At 34.4% G+C, this 23,922-nt stretch overlaps 1 protein-coding gene across 7 annotated transcripts in view; it reads right to left on the bottom strand.

Moving 5' to 3' along the window:
• SLC4A10 (solute carrier family 4 member 10) overlaps nucleotides 1-23,922 on the bottom strand; it is a 299,064-nt gene that overhangs the window by 195,621 nt on the left and 79,521 nt on the right. For 6 of the 7 annotated variants that reach the window (XM_045480002.1, XM_045480003.1, XM_045479999.1 and 3 more), the window contains exon 1: nucleotides 22,065-22,200. The exons of the other annotated variant lie outside the window; for it this stretch is intronic. In XM_045480002.1, coding sequence (XP_045335958.1) covers nucleotides 22,065-22,145 — 81 coding nt within the window. In that variant the 5' untranslated portion in view covers nucleotides 22,146-22,200. Of the gene's footprint in view, nucleotides 1-22,064; nucleotides 22,201-23,922 lie in introns of those variants that run through there. 7 annotated transcript variants of the gene reach the window in all.

Here is a 23,922-nt window from a genome sequence, read left to right as displayed (position 1 = left end):
TCTTTCTCTCTCTCTCCCAAAATAAATAAATAAACTTTTTAAAAAATGAGTTATGACCTGTTATTTGAAAAACACTGGGATAGACTATGACCCTGGGACAGAGTAACAGCAATTAGTTCACACAGAAATCACATCTTAAATCCATTTACAGAGGCCTCTAACTAAATGAACAAATAGCAATACTACATTTTTCAAATCAATATTTTAATTTTTGAAGTTTCTGTCCTGTTAAGTGTAGGGACACATTATGTAATTACATATATATCTTTTGATGAACTATTTTCATTTTTTTTCCCAACAAGAGAGTAATGGTTTGCTTTTCCTAGTTCCACTTAAGTACTTTTCTCCATGCCTTCCCAAGAAAGAAGGAACAAATAGTATTATCTAAGATCCTCTCCAGTTAAACTCTGCTTATGACTAAACTGAATTTGTATTCAACTATTTTAAGAGCAAACATCATATAACTGACATAACCAAATACATTTTATAATTTTCTACAATTTTATTACTTCTAAACCTTAATGTTAGAAGTGTCTCAATACACTTGTGTTGAAACCAAATGTATGTAAATGTAAATTGGGAATATTTCTACCTCCAAAGAAAGTCTTTAAAGGGAATAGTTTGCTGTTATTATTTTTACTGAACAATTACTAGAGAGCAATAATGGAAAAAAGAGCTTTCTAGCTCAGCTCTCATATTTGAAGTGACCTTGAACCAGTACAGTCTCTCATGAAAGAGCAATTAACATGGGATAGCACATTTAGGTGTTAAAATATTTAGGAAAAAATATCAACAATTTCTTCTATAATTGTTTGTAAATATCATTAAGCTCTCTATGAGTGTACAAAAATGCATTTTTTTCCTGATTTACCATAACTCTTGAGCACAATATCCACAGAAACAAACTTTTCTAATTTTATCAAAATCTAACAGTTAATCCCATGAGCAGAACAACTCAAACTTTTCATGTCCTTTTGATAATTCTCATCTCATTTGAGAATGAGTTAATAAAAGACAGAGCAGTTCATTTTCATTTCAATATTCTTCCCTGGACTATTTATCATATTAATGTTTTTAAAGCAACCTATCCTTCAATAAATGGGGCTGGGAAAACTGAACAGCTATGTGCAAAAGAATGAAACTGGACCACCTTTTAACACTACACACAAAAATAAATTCAAAATGGATTAAAGACCTAAATGTGAGACATGAAAACATAGAAATTCTAGAAGAGAACACAGGCAGTAATTTCTCCAACATTAGCCATTATAATCTGTTGGTCTTGAATTTGCTCACCAAGTTCTCAAAAAATGTTATTTATTTTCATTGTTATTTATATTATTATTTGTATCACTGGGGCCACAGAAATAAATGAGACATGGCTGCTTCCCTCAAAGAGCTTATAGACTTCACCTTCAGTACAACACACAATGGCGTTATTAAATTCATACAGGGGATGTTCAACCGTAACAGTTATTATTTTTCTCCAAGAAAGTAAAGACTCCATTAAAAAAGACATGTGAGCTGATGTTTAAAAGATCAATGTATCTTTTCCAGGCAGACAAGGGGACAAAGTAGAAGTTCAGTTGCAAGTATCAAGACAAGAGACTACTTATTTGAATAAGGGTGAAAGATATTAGTTGAACCCAGAGCAAAACTGACTAGATAATAAATTATGGAACTACTGATTTTGTTCTCCTAACAATCCAAATGTCTGGAAAGAAAACCTCTAAAACCCAGGATGAGATTGAAAATCTTTTTTTTTTATTTTTTAAATGTTTATTTATTTTTGAGAGAGAGAGAGAGAAAGAGAGAGTGCGAGGGGCAAAGAGAGACAGAGACATAGAATCAGAAGCAGGCTCCAGGCTCCAAGCTGTCAGCACAGAGCCAGAGGAGGGGCTCAAACCCACAAACCGTGAAATCATGACCTGAGCCAAAGTCGGATGCTTAACAAAATGAGCCACTCAGACACCCCAAGTTTGAAAATCTTGATGTGGGGTGCCTGGGTGGCGCAGTCGGTTAAGCGTCCGACTTCAGCCAGGTCACGATCTCCTGGTCCATGAGTTCGAGCCCCGCGTCGGGCTCTGGGCTGATGGCTCAGAGCCTGGAGCCTGCTTCCGATTCTGTGTCTCCCTCTCTCTCTGCCCCTCCCCCGTTCATGCTCTGTCTCTCTCTGTCCCAAAAATAAATAAACATTGAAAAAAAAAATTAAAAAAAAAGAAAATCTTGATGTAAAAAAGTAGGACTTCTAGAAATTAGAAATTTATATATATATACACATATAAACTATATATATTTATATATATACATTCATATTTATACTTATATGTACTTACATATATAATCCTTAAAAACTCCACATATATTTATATAAAACTCTCTCTCTCTCTCTCTCTATATATATATACACTCTCTATATATATATACATACATATATATATATATATATATATATATATATATATATATATATAATGTCCATATATATTCCTTAAGGTTAAAAATTCCAAAGATGGGCAAAGCAGTAGACTGGACAAAGGATATAAGAATTAGGGAACAGGCAAAAAGATCTGAAAAAAATCACACAGAACATAGCATAAAATGACAAGGATATGAAAAAAACATGAAATAGGTAAGTTTTAAAATGAGGATAATACGATGAAGTCTAACATATACCTAAATGGATTTCTAGAAGATAAGAATAGAGAAAATGAGGAAGAAGTACTATTTGAAAATAATAGGTAAAAAATTTCCAGAATTGATAAAACAGGATTCAGGAAACACAATGAATCACAAACAGGATAATTAAAGAACAATTAACACCTCCGCATATCATGTGAAACTGCAGAATGACACATTGTTACAGCAAGAAGAGAAAAAAAAATGATTACCTACAAATGAATAACAAACTAATAAAAATAGACCCCAGAAGACAGTAAAATAAAATCTTCAGAATATTAAGGAAAAATCATTATAAATCTAGAGGTGGATACCCAGTTAAATTATCATTCAAGAAACACCCTTCTGACAAACAGAAAGAGAATTTATCACCAAGGCATCCTTTGTAATGGAATTTCAAAGTATATACTTTAGGAAGAAAACCAATGACTCCAGAAAAAAGGTCTCAGATGCAAGAAGGAATCCCAAGCCAAGAAACTAAAGGACATAAACAAATATAAAGAAAATAAAAATAAGATGAGTTTAAAAATCAACTTCATGATTTCTAAGACCATTTCTAATTACATTTTTTAAAAATTTTTTAATGTTTATTTATATTTGAGAGAGAGAGAGAGAGAGAGAGAGAGAGAGAGAGAGAGAGAGAGACAGTGCATGAGCAGGGGAGGGGCAGAGAGGGAGACAGAATCCGAAGCAGGCTCCAGGCTCTGAGCTGTCAGCACAGAGCCAGACGGGCTCGAACCCACGAGCTGTGAGATCATGACCTGAGCTGAAGTTGGATGCTCAACTGACTGAGCCACCCAAGCGCCCCTCTAGCTGTTTTTTTTTTTTTTATACATATTAAGTTGTTTTCTACTTTAGTGTAAGTAAGGGTCATTTTTGGTCTCTATTCATGTAGTTATCCGTGCTTTATCCTAAGATAATAACATTTATAACTCTTCATCAATACCCTTCTCCACTCCTGCCACCCCAAATCCTGATAGTTTCACTGACATACTAGAGAGTTGTGATATCAATTAGTATTAATTCTAAGAAGAGGATAAACATCTACATATACACTTTAAAATACAATTAGCAATTTTTAGTCTCTCCATAGTGAGTAAAGACTTGTTCCTTACAACTTTGCAAGAATTATGAAATTAGAGCACTACATAAATATTAGCCTTCTCATCACAAATTAGGACAGTTCTGAGTTGGCCTATATACACAAAAGTCAATTATATGAATTATTTAAACAGAAATAAGCTCATAGTACCTGACTTATACCTGAATTAGACTTGAATATTGAAAAATTTGCAATCTGAAGATAGAAAGAAAGTTTCCTAATAGAAGCAAAATCAACAAATCAAGGCAGAGAATGGGGATAGTAAAATAATATTTATAAGCAACATGGAATAATTCAAAGATATTTTTAGATAACTAAAAGGGTACTGAGGAGTAAGAAACAAAACATTAGAAGATGAACTTTAGTGATAAGAAAACAAGCAGTGCAAGGAGATACTTCATATACACTTGAGTTATAAAAGTATAGTGTTTAAATACTTAAAAGCAAAGTAAGCAAGTCTAACCAGTTTGGTGTTTTTTTTTTTTTTTTCTTTAACCCCAGTGATTGTTTTTCAGTGGTATGCTTTACAATGTCATAGGCAAAGTGGCAATAATCTGAGTAGTGATGTAGTTTAAAAAAAAATGGCTTTTGCTATATTTAATACCCATTTTAAGCAAATTGATTTTCCTATACAAATGCCAAAAATGTGGGAAAGCCAATGGAGAGGGCCACTTTATTTACTTCCCACTTTAGATCTAAAAAACCAACCAACCAAAAACACTTGTGCTCTTAAATTTTCTAATTATCTAAAAATTCAAGGGATATATAGAAAGAAAATATAAATACCCTAGACATGGGGAAAATGTAATTACATTAAAAATGGGAGATGAGATAAAGGCAAAGGATGAGTAAAAATGTGTACAGCTGACCACTGAACAACAGAAGTTTGAGCTGTGTAAGGCCACTTATACGCAGATTTTTTCAATAAATACAGTAAATGCATTTTCTCTTCTTTATGATTTTCTTACTAACATTTTATTTTCTCTAGCTTACTTTATTGTAAGAATACAGCATATAATATATATAACATACAAAATATGTGTTAATTGACTGCCTGTGTTATCAAGTAAGGTTTCCAGTCAATAGTAAGCTATTAGTAGTTAAGTTTTGGGGGAGTTAAAAGTTATACATGCATTTTCAACTGTGTGCGGAGGCTGGCGCCCCAACCTCTGCTTTGCTCAACTCTCTTATGAAGATGGATTACTTCTTATGTTTCCTCAACTACTTATTCCCTTCACAAGCCCAAGGACTATTATTTGAATTAAACTGATTTTTGATTGAGATGTGAGAATTTATTCTACTACATAGAAGAACCAAACTCCAATTATTAGAAATATATATGAATTATCTGTCCCTGTATGTATTATATAATAGAAACAGCCAAAACTGATTTATAGCTAGTGTTACACCTATAAATGTTTATTGTTTATTAAACTTATGGTAACAATAGGCACTTAGAAAAGGTCCAGAAGAGGAAGCAGCATAGCAGCTAAGAAAATCTCTAAAACCAGACCACCAGGATTCATATCCAGTTCTGGTACTTACTACTTACTTGGCCATGTGACTTTAAGCAAGTTCTTTCTGCCTCAATTTCCTCAAATGTAAAATGGGGATTATAGTGTTTACTTTATACAATTTTTATGAAGATTAATATAAAGCATGCTAACATGCTTAGAACAGTACCAGGGAGTTCTATATTAGTGTTAGTTAGGTAAATACACTTTATCTTATATAATCCTCCCAACAGTTCTAGAAGATAGATATTTTTATCCCTATTTCAAAGATGAGAAATCTGAAGCTCAGTTAAGACAGGTTAAATAATTTGCCCAAGAGGAGTTTGTTCAACTAATATGAGATAGGGTTAGGATTTGAAGCAAATTTTATATGGCTTTAAAATTCATGTTCCTTCTACTGTGTCACATACTGATTCATTTTCTTAAAGCTTAGCCATTTTTCTCCCAATTTTTACATACCACATAAATAACATTAACAATAACAAATTTTGGGTAGAAAAAAATTAAATAACATTCAATCCTTCTTTCTGAAATCTTATAATTTTCTACATTCTCCTCTAATCTATGGAAAACAAATATGCAAAAGCAGTTATATATTTTGATTTTTTAATCTTAAAGTATGGTTATTACTAGTGCTCACAATATCATGTTGTCCTCTTTCTCTTCCTGGACTACAAGAAGAGTATTATACATATCCCAGGCCCTTGTAGTAACTAGTGTTGCCCAAAGGGACATAATCAAAGTGATGGTGTATCATGTCTGGACCAAAGTACAGAAAAGTGAGTGTGATTTCTCCATGCTCTCTCTTCCCAGGTGTAGAGACCAAGCAGATCAGGTGATCCGGTGGTGCAGTTATCTGTAAAATCACTGAGCCTCTGTCAGTCTGAATTCCTGAGCAACTGAGTGGAAGAGAAGTTCCCAGTCTCAGCCCTGACCCACATTTATTGTATTTATTGCATGAAGCCACTGAGATTTTAGAGCTGTTACTGCAGCATAGCTTGATCTATCCTAACAAGAAAACAAACATTTTTTTAATGTTTATTTATTTTTGAGACAGAGAGAAAGGAAGAGAAAGAACATAAGCGAACATGAGCAGGGGAGGGGCAGAGAGAGGGGGACAGAGGATCCGAAATGGGCTTAGTGCTGACACCAGATGCAGGCTTCAAACTCATGAACCGTGGTATCATGACCTGAGCCAAAGTCAGACACTCAACCAACTGAGCCACGCAGGAGTCCCAAGAAAACATTTTTATATTTATACTTCCTCAAATTTATACTTTCTAGTGATTACATATTTTATTGTTGATGTCATATAGTTTAGTGTTTAGTTAAGCCTTCCTGTAGTATTGGTCACTTAGATTTTTATCTAATTTCTCACTAATGTAAATAATTTTTCATTATTCATATTTATAGAGATTAAACGATGGAAAACTTAAGCATAGAGATAAATTACTGTATTTACATCAAAACAGTGAGCACGACTGGGTAGTTATTTAAAAGTACACCTTTAAAAAAAAAAAAAAAAAAGAGGTTAGAGTGGGAGAGAGCCAAAGCATAAGAGACTGTTAAAAACTGAGAACAAACTGAGGGTTGATGGGGGGTAGGAGGGAGGAGAGGGTGGGTGATGGGTATTGAGGAGGGCACCTTTTGGGATGAGCACTGCATGTTGTATGGAAACCAATTTGACAATAAATTTCATATATTAAAAAAAAATAAAATAAAAAAATAAAAGTACGCCTTTAAAATGCAACAGAATGGTAGAATGTGCTTTTTTATGAAATAAAGAAAGGTCTTAAAGGAAGAATTTAAGAAAAAAGTAGTAAAGAAGATATTCATTGGTGCCAAAATAGCTAAGTGAGAGCAGAGATTTAAAAATGAAAAGGGATGACAATAATGGAACTGTGAGAAAAACCAATGAAAAACATCCAAGAGAAAGGGTCAACATTATGGGGACAGAAAGAATGGGAAAAAATGTAGATGCAAAGTTTATATAAGAATTTATGTTTATTTTCTTAATAGTAATTTGGAAAAAATGATAGTAACTTGGAAAATAATACTTTAAAATGCGTTGTATATGTACCTTATTTATGTTTATGTATCTCTAACTTTCCTCAGAATTTTCAAGGAAGGAAGGGGAATTAGGAGAACAAAGAAAGACATAAGACTTCAAATTCTACAGAAAGATTATATCTCATAACTGAGTCAGTCAAATAATTGGCAAGCAGCCAGATATATTTAGCTATCACTATCCTAACATCAAGTAACTGAGAAGTACTGATTGCCTTTATGTTGTTTTTGTTTTTGTTTTTTTTTAACATTTTTTTTTTCAACGTTTATTTTATTTTTGGGACAGAGAGAGACAGAGCATGAACGGGGGAGGGGCAGAGAGAGAGGGAGACACAGAATCGGAAACAGGCTCCAGGCTCTGAGCCATCAGCCCAGAGCCCGACGCCGGGCTCGAACTCACAGACGGCGAGATCGTGACCTGGCTGAAGTCGGACGCTTAACCGACTGCGCCACCCAGGCGCCCCTTGCCTTTATGTTTTGAAGAAGATACATCTTTATGGCAAAAATCTCTAATTTATATGTGAAACAATGTCTTGTAGCCAGATATTTAGTGTTTAGGGTTTATCCCAGCTTAATTTTATTGTCCTTGGTTCCTAATTTTGCCATAGAGGTTATTTTACAGAACAATTTCAATTGTGTAACTTTAAAATAGACATATGGTAAGCCTTCCAATCAGAAGCCAAATCTGTCAACAGGTCTATTTCATAGTCCCTGAGATTAAACCAGAGGGCGTACAATTTAGAAATAGACAATGGAACTCAAGAGTTCAGCAAAATAAGCTGTTAAAGATGGGAGGACTTTAAAAATTTTAATGTTTATTTATTTTTGAGACAGAGAGACAGAGTAGGAGCAGGGGAGGGTCAAAGAGAGGGAGACACAGAATCTGAAACAGGCTCCAGGCTCTGAGCTGTCAGCACAGAGCCTGACTCAGGGTTCTAACCCGCAGGGCTCAAACCCAGCAGCTACAAGATCATGACGTGAGCTGAAGTCCGACACTTAACTGACTAAGCCACCCAGGCTCCCCAAATATGGGAGGACTTTAAAATGTCATGATACGACTGATTTTATAAGGAGCTATAGAGTTTTATGAAAGAACCCCTGTCTATAATTTATATAGAGATTTATGTAGTTTACAGAAGTGAAATAACCAGGAAAGTTCAATCATTCCTTTATCAATCATTTGTTCATCAATAGTTAAGACTCATATGACTACTGCTATGGACTATACGTTTGTGTCTACCACTAAATTCATATTTTGAAACCCAACCCCCATTGTAAGAATATCTGAGGGTGGGGTCTTCGGGAGTTAATTAGGTCATTAAGGCAGAGCCCTCATAAAAGGGATTAATGCACTTACTAAAAACACCCCAACAAGCTCCCTTAATGCCTCATACTGTATGAGGACACGGGCAGAATATGGCATCTATGAATGAGGAAGTAGGCCCTCACCAGTCACTGAATCTACAGAAGCCTTAACCTTAAACTTCTCAGCCTCCAGAATTGTGAGAAATAAATTCCTGTTTATAAACCACATATTTAATAGTATTCTTTGTTACAGCAGCCTGAATGAACTACGACAATTGCTAATAATAATGGCCACAGACAATATTCGATGCTTTTCAAACATCATCTCACTAAACTCTATAGGATATTATCCCCAGTTTTCAAATGGGAAGCTGAGGCTCACAGTAATAAAGTAAGTTTTGCAAGATTACAGAGCTAGTGTCAGAAGCAGGATTTGAACTTTGATCTAACTCCCAAACCCATGCTCTTTGCCTCAGCAAAAATTCAGAAAAGAAGTTGAGCCAGTTTAAACTTTGAAGAATAGTTTTTGAAATAGTGTGGAGGACAGGAAATGAGGCAGTAAGATTAGCACATACAAAGACATAGGAAAAAATTACACTTAATTAGAAAAGCCCAATTGTTTGATATGATTATCATAGTACAAGATACCCAAAAAAGCATAAAAATGAAGCTGGAAAGTGAGGGTGTATCTACATAATAAAGATCTTGGTGTGATTCACATTATTTCCCATCATATAAGCAAAGATTATGAATTATTTTATAATTTAATGCCTTTTAAAATAATTGTTTCTCATACATATGGTTCAGAAATGAGAAGCCATCTGATTTCAAACTACTGTGAATTATCTTATGGAGGATATAATATGGCTTTCTAAATCTTAGCTTTTCAGCACAAATGTCTCTTGCTCCTGACCTCTTCTTCAAGAGAACATTAGACAACGCAAATAATAGGTCCTTAGTAGGACCTATTCAAGAAGAATAGTTCTTGAAATAGTGTGGAGGACAGGAAATGAGGCAGTAAGATTAGCACATACAAAGACATAGGAACCTATGCTTAGGTTCCAAAGCATAGGAAGCTTAGGAAGCTTAGGTTCCTATGCATAGGAACGAAAAGCATAGGACCTATTGCTATTGCCAGATAGCAATAAATTATTGAAGGTATATATAAAACTTATTGAAGTGACATAAATTAACCCTTAATATATTGTATCCTTCTTTCTTGAAAATCAGTTAGTATTTCTTTTGAAAAAGACCAACAATTAGGATCAGAAATAGAAAATGTAAACACAGGGCACTCAGTCGGTTAAATATCTGACTCTAGATATCAGCTCAGGTCATGATCTCAAGGTCCTAGGATCTAGCCCCGTGTGGGGCTCTGCGCTAAACCTGGAGTCTGCTTGGGATTCTCTCTCTCCCTTTCTCCCCCCCCCCCCAAGCTCTCTCTCAAAATGAATAAAAATTAAAAAGAAAAAGAAAATGTGAACACTAATCCAGATCTCCTTTTCCTTAGCAGCAAAAAAAGTTTTTAGCTTCAAGAAGTGATTGAGAAAAGCAAATTTAAAAAAGAAAAGAAAAAGTGAATACATCTCATGTATCAAAAGCTAAGCCCTCTATCTAATCAAGTCATACAATTTATTGAGAAAAAAGAGTGCAACATGGGAAGGTTGCTTCATGTGAATGAAGAAACTGGATTTGTATTTAATATAACAGAATTTTATATTTTAAAAAATCTGTGATTTATCTATTCTTTCATATAATCTGTGACAGCTGGTTCTTCATATAATAGAAGCAATGAGAGACATTTTTTTGGACAATCAAAGAGAAGATTCAATTGAAGAAAGGCATTTGTAATGAAATAAAAACAATGCTTTCTATTTTCATCAGTTGTTGATGGTTTGATCAAACAACTAACAAGCACAATTTCTTTTTTGTTTTACAAGCACAATTTCAATTCATAATACCATTTATTAAGTGACTAGAAATGTATGCCTTCATGATACATCAACTGTCATTGTATTTAGGATCTCATTATTGTTACCTAATCATAACTACTATATGTCAACATACAGAAGAAAAATAAAAATATCAGCGCTTTCCTATGTGGTAAGCTTCACAGCTTTTTTGCCATTTGTTATGAATATAGTTTAAAATCAAGTTCAATAGTATAACAGATTATCTATGAAAAAACAAAAAGCATGCCTTAAGATGTGATTCTAATTCTATTTTGTTGGCATTAGCTCTTCCCACTCTTCTAGTGAGAAGTTCCAATCTTATGCTTCCCAGGCATATTCATAGAGGTCATCTGATGCAGTATCTCCCCAACATAGGAATACCATTTACAATATCACAATATGTCTGATTTTTGCTTGAACAAATCTAGTAATAGACAGCCAAGTACGACATAAGTAAAGCCACTCCATTTTTGGAAAGTGATAATGTTCAGAGATATTGTAAGATTATAAGACCACCTTTGTATTCTCAGGATCGATCTATCATCTATGTATCTAAAACAAATGGGATGAAATCATGGCAAGGCAGACTTTGATCTCATTCATTCACTGATTCATTCACTCACAAAATTATATATATAATTATATACTAATATAATATTGACAATTAATAAATTAATGATGCCTCATATAATTATATATATAATTTAGTGAATGACTGAATGAGACCAAAACTGCCTCCCTATGATTTCAACCCATCTGTTTCATTTTTGTTCCCATTTTGGAGCTATGTTACTATTGGTAAGAATGCAATAATACCACTAATGCTTAAACTGAATCTTAAAAGGACAAATGGGATTATCAAGGTGAATAAAAAGAGCATTCCAGGCAAATGGCACAACTTGTACAAAAGCAGGTGGTATCAGGGACTTCAAAAGATATACATCCCCAGTCTTTTTCATGACAGGCTTTTTTCTTTATATATCCCATGATTATAACATCCTGATGAAGAAAGCATTAATACTGCAACTTTTACTGTAATTTTTTGTGTGAGGAAAATAAGATACATTCAAGTTTTCCAGCAAGGCAATAGTAGAGCTAGAACTAGAACTAAAATTTTGGCTTTTCTGATGGCCATTTGAATGGTCAGTCACTAGATAATTCTAACTCTACATTCTGAAACTGTTAGTCCCTAGCTGTCCAACTTTTCTCAGCACTGCTTGTAATTACAGTAATAATAAGAACTAACAACAACAACAACAAAGGTTTTGTAAGGTTTGCAATGTGCCAGACACAGTGCTAGAACTTTACAGACATTTATTCATTAGGAATCTTTAAAAACCAATGAGTATTCTGAGACTTAAAGAGGCCCTGAAACTTTCCCAGAACCCTCAGCAATTAAGGGCTATAGACTGGTTTGAAGCCAGGTCAATACTCTTAACCAATATGCTACACTGCAAAGGCATTATATTACTTATTCATAAAATCTAAAATTCCTTAATTTAACTTTAAAATACTTAAGTCTGGTTCAACCTATTTATGGTACCTATTTATGTACCTCAGGTAATATAAATTCCTAATGGTGTCCAAAGTAACATAAGCCTTATTTTTCCATGAACTTGTCATACTAATTCCCTATTTTGTTATTCAACAAAAATGTATTAAGTAGTTACCATGTGCCAGGCAATGTATTTGTATTAGCTTTAAAGAAAAAAGAGGGGCGCCTAGGTGGTTCAGTTGGCTAAGAGTCCAACTTCAGTTCAGGTCATGATCTCACAGTCTGTGAGTTCGAGTCCACAGTGCAGAGCCCACTTCAGATCCTCTGTCCACCCCTCTCCCTACCCCTCCCCTGCTTGTGTTCTAAATAAATAAATAAATAAATAAATAAATAAATAAATAAATAAATAAAAATAAAAGAAATGAGACGCTGCCTTTGCCCTTAAACTGTTCATAGTCGAGATAGGAAAATCAATGACTACAATGTAGAATGCATTGTGCTTCAATTAAGGTAAATACTGGGATCCAGAGGAACATTAGGGAAAATCACCTAATTCACTCTAAAGGAATAGGGAATGTTTCAGTTGCAGGCAATGCTTAATCTAAGTAAATCTTGTGGCATAATAGTTAGCCAGGCAAAAACAAAGAGAAATGAGGGGCCAAAGGCATTATAGGCAAAAAGGAGAGCATTTTAAAGGTTTGAGAGAGTCTGTCTCTAGCTAACTAATAGAATTTAGACTGAGTTTAATTAAAGATGGTTAAGTTTAAATGTCAGTTCCTCATAGGGGCACCTGGGTGACTCAGTCCGTTAAGCGTCTGACTTCGGCTCAGGTCATGATCTCACGGATTGTTGGTTCGAGCCCCGCATCAGGCCCTGTGCTGACAGCTCAGAACCTGGAGCCTGCTTCAGATCCTGTGTCTCCCTCTGTCTCTGCCCCTCCCCCACTTGCTCTCTCTGTCTCTCAGAAATAAACACTAAAAAGAAATTTTTAAATAAATAAAAATAAATAAACAAATGTCACTTCCTCATTCCTCAAAAAATTACAAATAGAACTACCATATGTTGCAGTAATTCCACTTCCGGATATATATGTCCAAAAGAAATAAAATCATGATCTCGAAGAAATATCTGCACTCCTATGTTCATTGTCACATTATTCATAATATCCAAGATAGGGAAATAATCTAAGAGTCCAACATAGGTAAGTGGGTAAAATAAATATAATGGAATATTATTAAGTCATGAGAAAGAAGGAAATCTTGCCATTTGCGACAGCAAATGTGGTTGGATGGACTGAGGGCATTATGCAGTCAAATGCTCTACCACTGAGCTATACCCCTGGGACTGAGGGCATTATGCTAAGTGAAATAAGTCAGACAGAGAAAGACAAATACTCTCACTTTTCTGAACCCTGAAAATTATTTTGAAGGTAATGGGGAGCTTTAGAATGAATGTAAGTAAGCAAATGCCAGTCGCTGCTTTACATTCTGGAAAGAGTACTAAGGCAGCTGAATGATGATGCGTAGGTTACTTTGGGGATGGGTAACAGGAAGAAAAAGAAATATCAGTTAATAAATGATTACAATAGTCCCGGTGAAAAAAGAATATGAAATCACACTAAGGTCAAGACTATGGAAAGAAGGGGTAAACTTTAGACTCCCTAAGAGAAAGAATCTACATAACTTAGTAACTGGATGTAAGGTTAGGATTAAAAAAAAAAAAAGTGGAAACAAAATTATCAGGTCATCATGCTATGGAAGACAAAGAGGTTTTGAAGAGAAAATAGTAAGTTAGTTTGGGACATACCAAGTTTGAGGTGTTTGTAAGATAAATGAGCAGAGATGTCTAATAAGATGCGATGTCTAGAACACTAGACAGAGATTAGGATGCAGACACAAACTATAGGTTTGGAATTCTATTTATTCTACTCTATTCCATTCTATTCTAAATTTTTTTTAATTTTTTTAAATATTTATTTTTGAGAGAGAGACAGAGAGAGACAGAGAGACAGAGTGTGAGCAGAGGAGGAGCAGAGAGAAGGAGATACAGAATCTTAAGCAAGCTCCAGACTCTGAGCTGTCAGCACAGAGCCCAATGCAGGGCTCAAACCCATGAACCATGAGGTCACATCCTGAGCTGAAGTCAGACACTTAACCAACTGAGCCACCGAGGGACCCCTTCCATTCTATTCTACAATCACCACGTACAGCAGCAGTTCTCAATTTTGGCTGTTCATGATATTCACTTGGACAATTTTTTGTAAATTAAGAAGCTGGGTTCCATCCCCATAGACTTTAGTATTTCTGAGATAAGCTTGGGGCCTCAATGTTTTTAAAAAGCGAAACATTTGATTCTGATGTATAGTCACAATTAAGAATCACTGGCGGGTAATCTCAGTCATGAGTATAGATTAGCACATGATTTTCAAACAGTACATTGCACCAATTAGGGAAGATAGAGAAGAAACTATCAGAAAGATTATGGCAATAATAACTATAATTTATTGAGCATTATGGCAGGAACTGTGCTAATGACTCTACATGTATTATTTGTAGTGAAAGAGAAACCCAAAAAGGGTGTAATGAAAGTCAGTTAACACCTCTGCCAAGAAGTCTTCCCTAGAAGTTTCAGTTTGCCTTGACATCTCTTATCTCAATTCAGCATTTAGAATATACTAACTTATACATGGCTATCTAACTCACATTTACAGAACCCTATGCAGTAAAACAAAGTGGTTAAGAGCAGGAGCTCTAGAGCTAGACTTTCCAGTTTGGATCTTATATCATGATATCCTTTGCTGGCAATTTTAATCTTAGTCAAACTACTTAGTTTCTTACTTAGTATACTATATATAATTAAAGTATAATGTGTATGTATGTATACACACCTATGTCCTAAATATGTGTGTATGTGTGTGTATATACATAAGATCTTTGACGAGATGGATTTGTTTTATATCTTTTGTAGGTTTTATAACTTTCTCCTCAACTTTACCTAGTCCAGTGGGGAGTAATTATAGTGACCAGCACTTGATAAGCTAAGCACTGTTTCAAGTTACCTTACTTGTATTAATTGATTAATTCAATTGATTTCATCAGAAATCTAGACATTAGTACATCAGCATCCCAACTTTACAGCTGGCAATCCTGAGGAAAATAGAGCTCAAGTAATGTTCCTAAAATAAACATTGCCAATAAAGTGGAACACATGGGATCCAACAAAGGGAATCCAGCTTGATAACTCTAGCTGTTAAGTATTATGCCATATTGCCTCCCTTTATACTATGCAATAGACTCAAATTCTTATGAGATTGAACAATTTTTTTTTTAGAAAGAAGAAATGGATACGAATAGATGTACACCTTTAAATGCAGCACATTTTGCAATGTGCTTCATTGAAACCAGGCCCTTTTTGCCTTTTAGAAAGAAGAGTTTGATAAAGACATATTCAATTATCTTTAACTAATTCTTATTTACATTCTGTATTATCATTTTTGAAATGCTTGGGGTGGGGGAAGGATCACATCACTAAATGTCTTTTATCTACTTTTTTTTTGATAAAAAATGTTTAAATGTTTTAAAGTTTTAAAGCAACCCAAAGCCCAATGATCTCCAAGGTTTCTCCCAGAAATGAATCTATGATTCTAAAACAAGTGCTGAAATTTTATTGGATCCCTACTATAAGTATTACCCTTTCCCAGGCAATGTGAAGTCATAAGGATTAATAAGAACCTCACAAGAACGAGAAAATGAGGTTTTCAAGTAATTCAGACTTCTATAGAAAGAAACAGAATATTCTCAATTATATGGGTCTGTTAAAAATAGAGCCAGAAGAGCTACTGTGTCCGGTTTCATTTTTACTCACACTGGTGGTATTCCGTGCGTTTCACTTCTGACATACTTTATATGGATTATGTGCTAAGTAAGAGTACTCAATTCCAATCTTTTCACAATTCCCAGGCACAAGTATCATCTTCCTGGGTCTGATAACAAAGTCACACCCCAGCTGTCACATTTAAAGGAAATCTGCTCTTGGATGTTACCCAGCTTTTTTACTAACCACAGGCAATACTGAAATGCTTCTGGTGTATGGAGGAGATTTAAAGGCGATATTAAAAGTATTTAGCAATGATGATTTATATTATCATTTCTAAATGAACAATGAGTAAACCTAAAATATCCCTGAAACTTCCATGATTATAAACAGCATTTCTAGTTCCAATTTTCCCTAAGACAAAGTCTTTATTATCCAAATATTCACCATAGTGACATGTATATTCATTGTATTAAAATGATCCCTCTAGATTGTCCTTGGTCTAGTAAATGTCAAAAATAAAACCAAAGCTAAATCAGATTACCTACCAATAAAATAGAGTTTACATCAGGGACAAGCAGGAGGTCTCTTAGGATCTGAAATCTAGGACTTTTGAGTGGTTGTGGATAGACAGAAATGCTCTCACGTGCAATTTTGATAGAGAATTTTATTAAAATCCTTCATTTTGCTTCTACCCCCTACCTTGTCTACTAACTACTAAATCTACTCAGGAATTTAATTTTCATTTTCAAAGTCTCAAGAGGGTTAGAGCTCTAAGAATGACTGCAGAATATAGGTGCTGCTCTTTTGGTTTTTTATTTTATTTTCTCCCAATAATAAGTAAATCAACATAGACATATTCTCGGTTTAGAAATCACAATCTAACATTCAAGACTCTGTACTATCTGGTCCCAACAGACCTTCCTGTGTTAGCCTGAATTCTCCTACCAGGCTATAGCCAAAATGAACTAGTCCATACTAGTCAAACATACTATTTGCTTTCTGCTTCCATGTCTTTGTTCATGTTGTTTCCTCTGCCCCAAAGGACCTTTCCCATCTTGGCCAGTCTTGGTCTACCTCAGATGCTACTTTTTCAGACTTCCCTACCTTCTCATCTAGCCTCTCCTCTCCTGTCCTCATTCAGCTTGAAATATTCTGCCCACTGAATTCACAGCATCATGATTTACGCTTCTTTCTTCTCTCTTTTGAATCTCTAAGGCACTTACTACTTTCTACATTCTGTTGTAGTGCCTTGTATTTAGTGTTTATGACTCACTACCTGTGACTTCCTGAAGCAGGGACCTATTGGTCTTTATATCTCTCCCCAGTACTGTGCTTACTAGAACATCATAGTATTTTGTATGTTTGTTTGAAGAAATTGCACTGTGCTGAAATTTGATTGACCCTGTGCCAATTTGAAAGAAATAGCTGCACATTGAGAAAATTGCTCAAGAGAAGAGAACTAAAAGGCAAAGAGATCATAACACTTAAGCATGTATATTTCATCCAACTATCAAATTACTCACTTGGACTCTAGGGCTTGACAGAACAGCATGAGTTTGAAGTGCCCAGGTACACTTATATGTGGATTTTTTTTAAATATAAATACAGTACACAGTACTGTAAATGCATTTTCTCTTCCTCATGATTATCTTAACATTTTCTTTTCTCTAGCTTACTGTATTAAAAGAACACAGAATGTAATACATATAACATACAAAATAGGTGTTAATTGACTGTTTATGCTATCAGTAAGGCTTCCAGTCAACAGCAGGCTCTTAGTAGTTGAGTTTTAAGGAAGTCAAAGTTATGCACACATTTTCAGCCGTGCAAGGGGTCAGCACCCCTCCCCTCTGCATTGTTCAGGGGTCAACTATAGATATTTTTACATTAAATAAACACCAGCAATTCAAAATAGCATACTCTATCAAATAGGAACTTGAATTGGTCTATTCACATACAGTATTGGATTTATAACACATATCATTTTAGTCTTTCATCTAGAATAAAAACATTAACCAATAAAACTAAAATGAAACAAAAAAAACAAGTGCGTTTAACTGTCAGTGAACGTTTTTGTACTGGACATTTTTTTAATGCTTATTTTTGAGAAAGAGAGCACAAATAGGGTAGGAGCAAAGAGAGAGAGAGAGAGAGAGAGAGAGAGAATCCAAATTGGGTTCTGTGCTGACAGCAGAGAGCCTGATGCCAGGTTCCAACTCATGAACCACAAGATCATGACCTGAGCCAAAGTTGGACGCTTAATTGACTGAGCCACCCAGGGACCTCCTGGACATTTTTAATGATTAAAAAAATAACTCAGGGGTGCCTGGGTGGCTCAGTCGGTTGAGCAACTGACTTCGGCTCAGGTCATGATCTCATGGTCTGTGAGTTCGAGCCCCACGTTGGGCTCTGTGCTGACAGCTCAGAGCCTGGAGCCTGCTTCAGATTCTGTGTCTCCCTCTCTCTCTGCCCCTCCCCTGCTCATGCTCTGTCTCTCTCTCTCTCTCTGTCAAAAATAAATAAACATTTAAAAAAATAATAATAACTCAGATCATTAAGTCTAAGCTATATAACTTCTCTATTATTTCCCTTAAACCTGGATATTTACTCCTGAATTTTAATATTCAACTACAATTAAGGAAGACCTGCAAAGCCCCCATAATCTTTTTTTTTTTTTGTCATGAATGAAGTAGTTGGTGTAATATAAGAAAGCAAAGAATCTTTACACAGAATACAAACAGAAACTTAAGTCAGCCTATAAGCAGATGCAAAAAAAACTTTAAACACAACATTTTTCATCAAATCACAATTCTTATAGTTAATAAATGTTATAATGTAATCAGATGTAGGATGTTTTTCCTTGTTTGCATTTTTATAGCCATCTTTATTTCAGTATACCATATGTTTTTGACTCAATTTCTTATTTGATAAGGAAAATGAAGGAAAGGTAACAAAACTAAACTACTTGACTACTATTACTAACACCTGCTGATAGCTCATCCTAGCTCAGAGAATGTACATACTAATGTCTGTCAACATATAATTTTGGCAATAATGTGTTTGTTATAAATACCAGGTAGTTTTACAAATGTTTTATATATATCACCTCATTTCATCTTCACAACCACTCTTAGAGATAGGTACCATTATTATTTCTATATTACAAATGAGGGAACGGATACCCAGAAAGGTTACGTAACTTGCCCAAGATCACATAGCTGGAAAGTGGTATAGCTAAGATCTGAACCCAGTGAACATGGCAGTCCAGATACTCAACCACCATACTTACCACATCTTACTGCAGCCAGCTAGCTGTTACAAACCAGGAGAATTTGAAGTCAATTTTCTCTTGCTCTGATACAAGAGAACAGGCACTTTGTAGGCACTACGGGGCAGTGTGCCCCACTTTAGGATTCTGGGAGAAACAAGGGTTTTGTATCCACTCTACCCACCTCCTTGCTACTTTTAGCCAGCATACTGGTATGAAAGTGAAAAGAAGTAGTGCCTGGATGTGCAACAGCCAGCTGGCTAAGGCCTACGTCCATATAAGTTTCTCTCAATCCCCTTTCTCAAATCCTAAAGTGAGTCTCATTCACCCCCATTTTATTGAAAAAAACTCCCTAATGACCTAGTTAGCATCAAACGCTCCCAAACTTGCGAGTCTTGATTTCCAAAGTTGAATCCCTATGAAGTCAAAGTCCCCTTCCATAATACACAATGAGACTAGACTGGTCACATCCCTCTTTTGAGCTAATTCTTAAGGTCCCTGCTTCTGTTTCCTGCCAATGGGTTACATCCACCTTTACTCTCAACATAAATTGCCAACCATGGCTCATAAAACACACAAAAATATTTTACAATGCCTTGATACAATAAATTATGCATTATAGAGTTACATGTAACTCATCCAAGGATTCATTAGTTTATAAATCAAGTTAAAACTGATCGTAGCATACCATCTTTGAAAAGTCAATTCAAAATATGAGCATGGCTCATTGCGTATATTTTCTCAGAATCTCCTTGAAAGGAAACACAACTTTTTCTTTGCTGTACTTCTCACAACACCAAATGCAGTATTGTGCAAATTCAGTCCACATAATGTTGACTAAACGGAACAATTACTCAAATCGTTGCTTATAGACAGCTTACCCTTAGAAAACCTTTATGATGTAAAATGTTTGTGTAAAATAGTAAAGACAGAGGCAGCCATTGTAAAAAGCAAATGACCAATCATTGCTGGGCAGACTTACAATCAACTCCATTCAAAAGGTCAAGATCATCTGGCCACACAGGAAAAAGGGTTGACATTAAATTTAACTGTCCGTGACATTCTAACCAATCTTTACTTTTTAAGGTAATGCATTTTGACATAGCAACAGAGAGAACTTTTTCTCCAACATGTAAAAGAAATGACAACTCTAAGGCAGTAGCTTTTTTACCTTACAAAATTATTGAGATATCCTGTAAGTGCCATTAAAGGAAAATAACCAAAAATCTTTATGGTTTAGTTTTTTTGAAAGGTCATAAATACAGTGAAAAATAGCAGAATGCTGTAAAACCAATACCTAGAAGAATCCCAAAGCAATGCCAAGAAACAGAATGTACTCATAGCGACTAATACATGCAAATACTGGAAATAAATTCTAACAGATTAAACAGGTTTTGTAGCAACTAAAAGGTATATCCAAATCATTCCAAAACTAATCAAGCTTAAGAATATGGCAATCTTCCCTACTAATAAGAATATAAGCTGGCTAAGTAGCCTGAATAACATATAAATTATAGCCAATATCAGTAGGTATAATTTTTAATGTGTTTTTAATTAAAAAGGAGAAACCAACCCCTTAACTGAAGTAAATCACTGTTTCAGACTCCCACTTCTGTCTTTTGATAAACATACTCCTTTTCATTACTATAGCATCACCCTGATGAGCCATTAAATCCTAATCATGCTACAAAATCATGAAAACAAAGCCATCTTTCTGTTGAGAAATGCTGCAACATTCTTTTTGCTTATTTAAAATGGAATACCTGGTCAAATATCTAACAAGCCCTCTAAAACTAAGGAAGAAATATGTGTAATGTAAAAAAATAAAATATCCTTTTCTTCAAAATTGGAATGTCAAACACGGGCACAGTGTCTTATCCAATTCTGAAGATATGTTATAACAAAACCAAGTTAAATGCATTATACCTTAATAAAAATAGTTTAAGATAACCAGCAGAGTTTCAAGATAAAATGGACATATAAATCCAAATTCTTTGCTGTGATGATTCCCTACTCTTTGTAATTAACATGTTTAATGTAGTCAAGTCTTTTAATTTTGAAAATGAAACTAAGCTAATGCGGAGTATCTTTGTATCAAAAAATCTGAAACAAGCTTAAATGTCACAAGCATTCTTTGTAAAAAAACAACAACAACACAAAGCAAAAACAAAAAATAGATTTATCATCTGCTTTCAGCTACAAGCAATGCCTTCAGCAGACATCTACATTAAGAGGAGTAAGAGCATCATTATTTCAATAGGTCTGGGAAATAATTTAAACTTATGCCTTTTAAAACAGTTCAGATACTGCAATATAAATTTTAGGAAATTAGCTTAGATGCGGGCAAACACGATTCTACTCATCAAAGTTGTATTCCTGTGTGGTTGTACAATGGTAGCAACATCTATTTCTATGCTTAAGAAATTCCAGATAAAAAAATTTTTAATATTTCACTATCTATAAGCAGCCAGCTATGATGTATCCTTATCATACTGAACAAATTGTGCTATTTTTATCATTCCAAATAAGAGATGCACATGACTGTATTCGGGCTTAATCTGAAAAAATCTGGAGAGCCCCAAACCTTGCTTTTAATTACAAATAAAGGATCTCTTTCCTTACTCCTCACTTGCCCCCCTCAAAAGAAACCTAAAGTAAACATGAACTCAAACACACACATACGCATTTCTAAAATTCATATTGTTCACAGCTGGTGTCTATTACTATAAATATCACTTGTTCAAATCTCCTAAGAAAAATCTGATAATAAACAATTACATTGATTAATATATTCTACATGACTAAGAGCTAGAAAAAGCAAGAACTCAACAATCTAATAGTATCATCATAATTCATGAGAGCATACCTGATGACTTAGAGATTGAAAAGGCTCACAGGTTCCAGACTGCATGACCTTTCTATTTCCAGAAACCCCTAAAGATTGCATTTCCTGTCTTATAAAAGATAATCACAGCCATCTCTATGTCTCAGCATCTTCAGGGCTAGTGAAGAAAACATCAAAGAGCAGATCTGTCCATCAGTATCTGTTTAAGCCATCAAAAAGATATCAGATCTCATATATTGTTTATCGTCTCCCCTTTGCGGTTACAAACACCCCCGTATTAAGGGACGATGACACAGTTGTATTTGCTGAAGCTGCTAATGCTGTCTGAAAACAGTAAGCTTACTGCTTGGAGCAATTCTGCATCATCCAAACAGAGAATGAGCCACATCCTTTAGATTTCCCACTTCTGCTACTATAAAAATTTCACTTGCCAAGAAGAGTTTGATTTTGTCAATCCTTTAAAAAAAAATAAGCAATGTTCTACTTAATTAAGTATCCAATGTGTCTGTTGCAAATACCATGTTAAAATATCAACTCTTAATTATTAGGCAGTTTTCTTCGTACATGACTAAGCTTTAGATAATGATTTAATAAGCAAATTGTACTCCCTTTTAAAGGAATCTTCCCTCCAAACCATATGTATCATCACTCATCCAACCCATCAGAATTAGAAGTCCTTAAAAATGAAGAATTTTTATTCTAGTAATCTTTGAAAATTGTGTTTAACAGTCGATAAATAAATAGGTAAGCACATATTCACTTTTAATTCCTAGGAACTTCATTTTTATCTCATATTATTTAGACCAACATGCTTCAAATCAAACTACCTTTTATATTTTAAAATCTTCTTGTAAAGAGTTTAACATCCAAAAGACAATGTGCTTTTATCAAATTCCAAAATTTCATGGTTAAACCTAGGAAAGAAATTTATGTAAGCTATTAGCATTTTTACTGTGATTTTTCACTGAATTTTATTTGTGTTCAACAAGGTTTTTATAATGCTTTCTTTCACCACAACATCATGGAATCAGGAAATTTAAGACTGATAAAGCAATCTGATAACAGAAAAACAATATCCTCTAAAATTATAAATGAAAAGATTTTCTTTTGTGGGGGGCTCTAAACACTAAATTCCAGTTAGTTAATACACAGTGTAATATTGAAAATATTTTCTTTACCATGTGGCAAAAGATTGTGTTTTAGAAATGACACAAAAAATAGACTAAAATTATAATCAATTTAACTGAATTCAAAGTTAGGACACTAAGTACAACATATTATCCTAAAACAGCTTTCACATTATGTATAGCCTGAGTTAATGAACACTTCATTTATATACTTGTGAACATTTTGTTTATAAACCTGTGAAATAAACTAAATAAAATTTAATGATAGCTAAAGTGCTTACAGAAAATGTTTTATATATAGACTAATAACTCAGTATACTTTCCCTTCTCCCACTCATGACATTTGATGAGCATAATATGTATTATCAGGGAGACTAGTCAAAATGAATCTTAAAGATTGGGCTTCTTTAAGAGGCTGAGGGGTGAGGGACAGGAAATAGGGAAGAAAGGGGAGATGTTGGTCAAAGAGTACAAAATTCCAGTTAGAAGATAAATAGGTTCTGGGGATCTAATGTATGGCATAGTGATTATAGTTAATAATATAGTATTATAGACTTGAAAGTTATAATATGGTGATAATTATTTTGTTATATATAAATGTATCAAATCAACATGTTATACACCTTAAACTTACACAACATTGTATGTCAATTATATCTCAATATATCTGGGAAAAACAGTTATTACACCTTAAATATATACAGTTTGTTTTTTGTAAAACAATAAAGACATTGGGCTTCTTCAATAGCCTG

This window comes from Leopardus geoffroyi, chromosome C1 (assembly GCF_018350155.1).
Source record: "Leopardus geoffroyi isolate Oge1 chromosome C1, O.geoffroyi_Oge1_pat1.0, whole genome shotgun sequence".
NCBI lineage: Eukaryota > Metazoa > Chordata > Mammalia > Carnivora > Felidae > Leopardus > Leopardus geoffroyi.
This window is presented reverse-complemented; position numbering and strand designations above follow the sequence as displayed.